The 4,780-nt window shown below is 39.2% G+C and overlaps 1 protein-coding gene across 1 annotated transcript; it reads right to left on the bottom strand.

The window, feature by feature from the left end:
* Positions 1-353: 353 nt before the first annotated feature.
* Positions 354-2,854, bottom strand: LOC119651932 (cilia- and flagella-associated protein 206). The gene is made up of 6 exons (XM_038055769.1): positions 2,507-2,854; positions 2,196-2,434; positions 1,969-2,146; positions 1,549-1,910; positions 1,238-1,492; positions 354-1,168 (listed from the first exon to the last, which is right to left on the bottom strand). Exons 1-6 carry the CDS (start codon positions 2,736-2,738, stop codon positions 458-460), a joined length of 1,977 nt encoding a protein of 658 aa, XP_037911697.1. The 5' UTR covers positions 2,739-2,854; the 3' UTR covers positions 354-457.
* Positions 2,855-4,780: the final 1,926 nt, after the last annotated feature.

Below are 4,780 nucleotides of genomic sequence, written 5' to 3'. Positions count from 1 at the left end.
CTAATCTCGCGCAACTTGTCCAAAAGTGGGATGATCACCTCATGCAACACGATCTGTGACTGAATCTGAACAAAGCAGAAATTTGGCGACCCACTCAACGAAGCAGGCAGTATCACTATCAACGGCAGCGACTTGCCCAGCACGGGGAGGATTGCGCCCACCGGAGAAAATTGCGAGAGAGGAGGTTTCGCTGACGAGAACTCACTTGCTAAGATTTGGCTGAGCAGCAAACGGCCGATGGAAAAAAACAGTGATTTGAGAGCCTTTCAAAATAGCACAATCGATTAAGACAACCCTACCTCACTTTCGATGCTTTCTTGCCGCCTTATATACATATATGCAAAGCCTACAAATTGAGTAAGTCTTTTTAATGCACATGTAAATTCCATACATTATAAGATAAACTTGACAAACAAATGATAAACAAATTAAGGAAAATGACTGAAAATTGTATTATTCAAGATGCATCTTTCTTTTTAACTTCGTCACTTTTCTTTTTCTCCGCATACTTTCTGTATGGAACAGTGAAAATGTCATTTAAAGGTTGAGTACTTTTGATCCCGCATCTTGCAATCGCACTAGTGCCGATTATCTTCTCCGCATCTTCGCATTCAGTTGAGGCATCATGCTTTGTGATATTCGTAAAAGCATCACATTTCGTCTGGCATGAATTCTCCTTAGGATTAGCTGTTTGTAAATTAGCATTCATACGATGGAAGGAAATATTGGTTTGTGCCGAATGGGTCCTGCAGTTCTTCAGATTAGCCAATTTTATTGCTTGTCTTCTTAAGTCCCAAATATTCCAGGTGTAGTTTGGGTCCTTATTATATGGAATCGGATGCAAATCAGTCTGGACTTCGCAATCATTTTGCACAGCAGCCACTTCTTCAGCAACAACCTTTTTTGAATCCGTAACACGATAGCTACTGACGATATCGTAAACATCGAAAAAGATTACAACCTCAGGATGCTTCCGCAGAATATTCATGAATTTTGTGAAATAAATTTCAATATCTGACAAAAATCTCTTTGCGCATTCCGATGAACTGAAGGAAAGAAGGACGTTTTCGTACTTAATGAAACCTGCATTTATCCGGCTTGGTATCAAAAGACCATCTCCAACTAAGAACAAGTATGGACAAAATTTTGTAATAGGAGTTGCACTAGCCTGCAATAAACAAAGTGCTGAACTCATATCTGTACTTGAAACGGAAGTCACAAGATCACTAATACTAACAATAGCTAAACTATGTGATCCATAATACGGAAGAGCTGATTTAAGCATCTCCTTCATTAGACCTTGTATTGCTAAAGATGTTTCCTTTGGAATTTTCCTAATGGCTGCCTTGCTTTCGATTTGACCCATTATTTTATCACATAAGCGCATATTAGCGAGCAGGGACAGGTTCTCGTTAACTTTATTAATTTCTATCAACATATAAATGCAATTTAATAATGATTGCCATAAGATGGATACTTGTGTAAATTGGGGCTGAAAAGCAGAATACCATCAATCGCAAATATTCTCAGAAAGAAACCCATACTTACAAAGACCTTCTCAGTAGGAACAGCTGTTCGGTATTGAACCACCTCATGTATAGCATCTAATACTTTCCTAAACTCTTTCAGTTGTACATCGATATCAGCTTTTACTTGATTTAAAATTTTCATTAAGTTTTTCACATAACTTTCGTGTTGCAGATTCAGTGTCAACATGCCCTTTAAATAATGGAAGTTTTCTTCTTTAATTCCTTCAGGCAAAACTAGCTTGATTTTATCCTCTTCAACATCTAATTCGTACAAAGTATAAAGCACATTCGCTAACTTCTTCTCTCGTGAAACAATAGATTCCAGCCTGTCTGCCAACGCACTTTTTGTATTCTCAAATGCAAACTGAAGATCAGCCTGAACTAAAAATTACGAAAAAAATAATCGTATCTTCAATTCAGTTAAAATTCGACAACATACTATCCCTTATGCCTTCTCCACACAATCCGGCGTCTTTGTTAAAAACACGAATGCCACAAACAACCTCTTGAATCGTTTTCAACTGAGCTGCTCTTGCTTTCTTCTTAAGCACAAAAAAGTCAGCAAGGTCAGCTTGGGATACTACACTCTTCAGAGCATGAGAGGTTTCTAAAAGGACCTGCAAGGCAAATTAATAACATTTCACTAAATAAATACACCTGACCCACCTTTGCATTCGTTGGGCTTCCCAATAAGTAAGTCATGTTTATGTACACCATAATCTTCTTGAAAATCTTTTCTTGTTCGTCCTTGTTAGGGTTTTCCACTTCCATAATTTCTTTCCAAAGAGGCTGAGCCTTCTCATCAATATTCGCTTGATACTTTTTCAAAACGCGCTCTGGGTCTATAGAATTGTTCAGGAAAAACACTTGCATCTCCAGAGTCTTAACCAGTGGACTCTGCCCATCTAAGGAGCAAAGGCAGTGATAAAAGTATAATAGTAAGCTCGTGAAAAACAATTTATCCAGAAGATACCTACCTAGAAATTTGTGCACGCAGTATCTAACGAAATTTTCTAAGACAGATCGATCATTCTGGGAAGTTAATGATAGTTTATTGGCCGGATCCAGGCAAAATATCACCACACCCAGGGAAGCAACTTCTGCACTAAGTGTAGTTCCTTGTTTGCCACATTCCCGAACAATTTCGCTGGCGATATTTTTAACAACGTTCCTTGTTCCTGATGAGAAGTTTTTCGTAATTTGAAACATTCCTATATAAACAATTGGATATACAACAAAGTTTGCGAAAATATATGATTCCGTAGAGAGCTCGTAAAATTGTTTGCTTTCTGAGAAATGGAGTGTGTCAAAATTATCCTTTATCGATCAAATATTCGCTTTCAGGTGACATTTCCTTTGGTAACTAAGCAAATACCGGGAAATTGTTGTGGATTTGTAATTGGAGGAGTCAAACAATTATAAGCTTGAATTAATTTCACTCGTGCAAGTTAATCTGGAAATGGGTCCTAATAGGGTCCAGACACTATCAAACAAATTGTGCAACGCAGGCTGTTGCGCAATAATTTGCTAATGTATGGGCGCGTTTGATGCGTTGCACAAATGTTTGACGAATTTGAAACCTGGTTGAAATCTTTTGCGCAACGGAGACGTTTGCGCAACGCGTTGTGTAGTGTATGGGCATATTGTGCTCTGTTGCACAATATTTGTCAGGTGACTGCTGAAATATAATTTTCGAGAAGGCAGAATTTTCAGCCTCGTCCCCGGAGGGAGTGGAAAGTTTATGGAGGAAGGAGGGGATGGTGCCTCCTGTTCAAACCCGGTCAAAACTCAATGCGCTCGTCGCCCTTATAAGGTTATGGCCATTCAAGTTCCTTTTAGATCAGCAAACCTATCCCATGAGGAGCACATAATGGGGAGGATAGGTAGAGGAAAGAAAGGTTCTCTTCTTCTAACCCCGTTAAAGGACAGCGGCGGTCATAATCCCTTTAAAAGATAGGGTTTAATTTTGAGCCCTATTCCCGCAGTAATAAAGGATGTCCTCTCCCTCAAATTCCCTCTGTCTAATGGGGGTATTTTGTTATCATCAGTTGAGTCTGCTTACCATACCCGCGGAGAGTAAGAGTGTAAAGAGGATACATAGAAGGAAAAAAAATGTCCCTCCTTTCCACTTCTTTCAAAGTTATGGCACCCCGAAAGGGGGTATTTTCGAATCATAAATAAGGTCGAGTAATTATCGTCCCAATATGGAGGGAGGGGGGGCTACAGAGGGGTCACGCCCACCATTCTACCCCTCCCGATAACAATACAGAGAGATGCAATACCATTTTAATGGCATGTTACTCGTTCCGTTTCCAACTTGTAACTAGTGTTTGAACAAAATTTCACTAAGTGTATGGGAATTATAATTGCACAACGCAATTTGTTTGACACACACCAGTTCTATTTGATTCTTGGCCGATCTAGATCGCCAGGTACCTATGAATTCGTGCCCGATGATAATCCTGGCTATTGATCATAACGGGGTACTTTGAAACACGACGATACACCTTTGAAAAAAACGGCACTTTTAGGATTTTGTGTAAAACAAATCCAAATTAAAATCAATTTACAGTCTGTCTGTCTGTTCGTCTGTTTGTCACGCGCATTTTTCTCGGGAACGGTTGTAGCGACTGACACCAAATTTGGTGGAAAGGTGTAAACTGTGAACACTCACGTATAGACTAAGTTACATAATTCCACTTTGAATTTAAGCAGGGGGGATGGTCCCCATCCATGCAAAAGAGAGGTGTAATTTTTTTTTCATGTGGGGTATCAAATGAAAGGTCTCAATTAGTACTTGCCGAAGCCGGTGTTAGTTTTGACAGTTGTTGGAAAGATGGCGAGTGCGGGAGTTTGAAATGCATCATTTCTTTAATGGAACCATTTTTAAAAACTACCCAACCGAAAAATCAGAAAAAACTCTGTACAGTGTCTAGACTCCGAAATACACTACGTACCGAAATCTGTTCAAATAAAGTTAATAATAATACATTCTTATAATTTTTAAGGTTTTCTTTGCAAAACAAAACCTTATTAAAATCGGTTCAATGTCTGCCTGTCTGTCTGTCTGTCACACGCATTTTTCTCAGAAACGGCTATACCGACTGACACGAAATTTGGTGAAAAGATGGGAACTGTAAACGCCCAGACATGTAGTGAGTTATATCCTTCTACGTTAAGATTTAGGGGAGGTCCCCATACATGTAAAAGGGGGGTGTACAAAAATTTTTCACCGAATATAGTCATGTGGA

This window comes from Hermetia illucens, chromosome 3, assembly GCF_905115235.1.
Source record: "Hermetia illucens chromosome 3, iHerIll2.2.curated.20191125, whole genome shotgun sequence".
NCBI lineage: Eukaryota > Metazoa > Arthropoda > Insecta > Diptera > Stratiomyidae > Hermetia > Hermetia illucens.
The sequence above is the reverse complement of the archived record's forward strand: the minus strand, read 5'-3'. Positions and strand labels throughout refer to the sequence as shown.

Coding starts and splice junctions, on each gene's coding strand:
- LOC119651932 (XM_038055769.1), bottom strand. CDS start 2,738: ATGTTTCAAATTACGAAAAACTTCTCATCAGGAACAAGGAACGTTGTT. Junction 1,911..1,968: donor TGGAGAAGGCATAAGGGATA/GTATGTTGTCGA, acceptor CGTAATTTTTAG/TTCAGGCTGATCTTCAGTTT. Junction 1,169..1,237: donor GATCACATAGTTTAGCTATT/GTTAGTATTAGT, acceptor TGTTTATTGCAG/GCTAGTGCAACTCCTATTAC.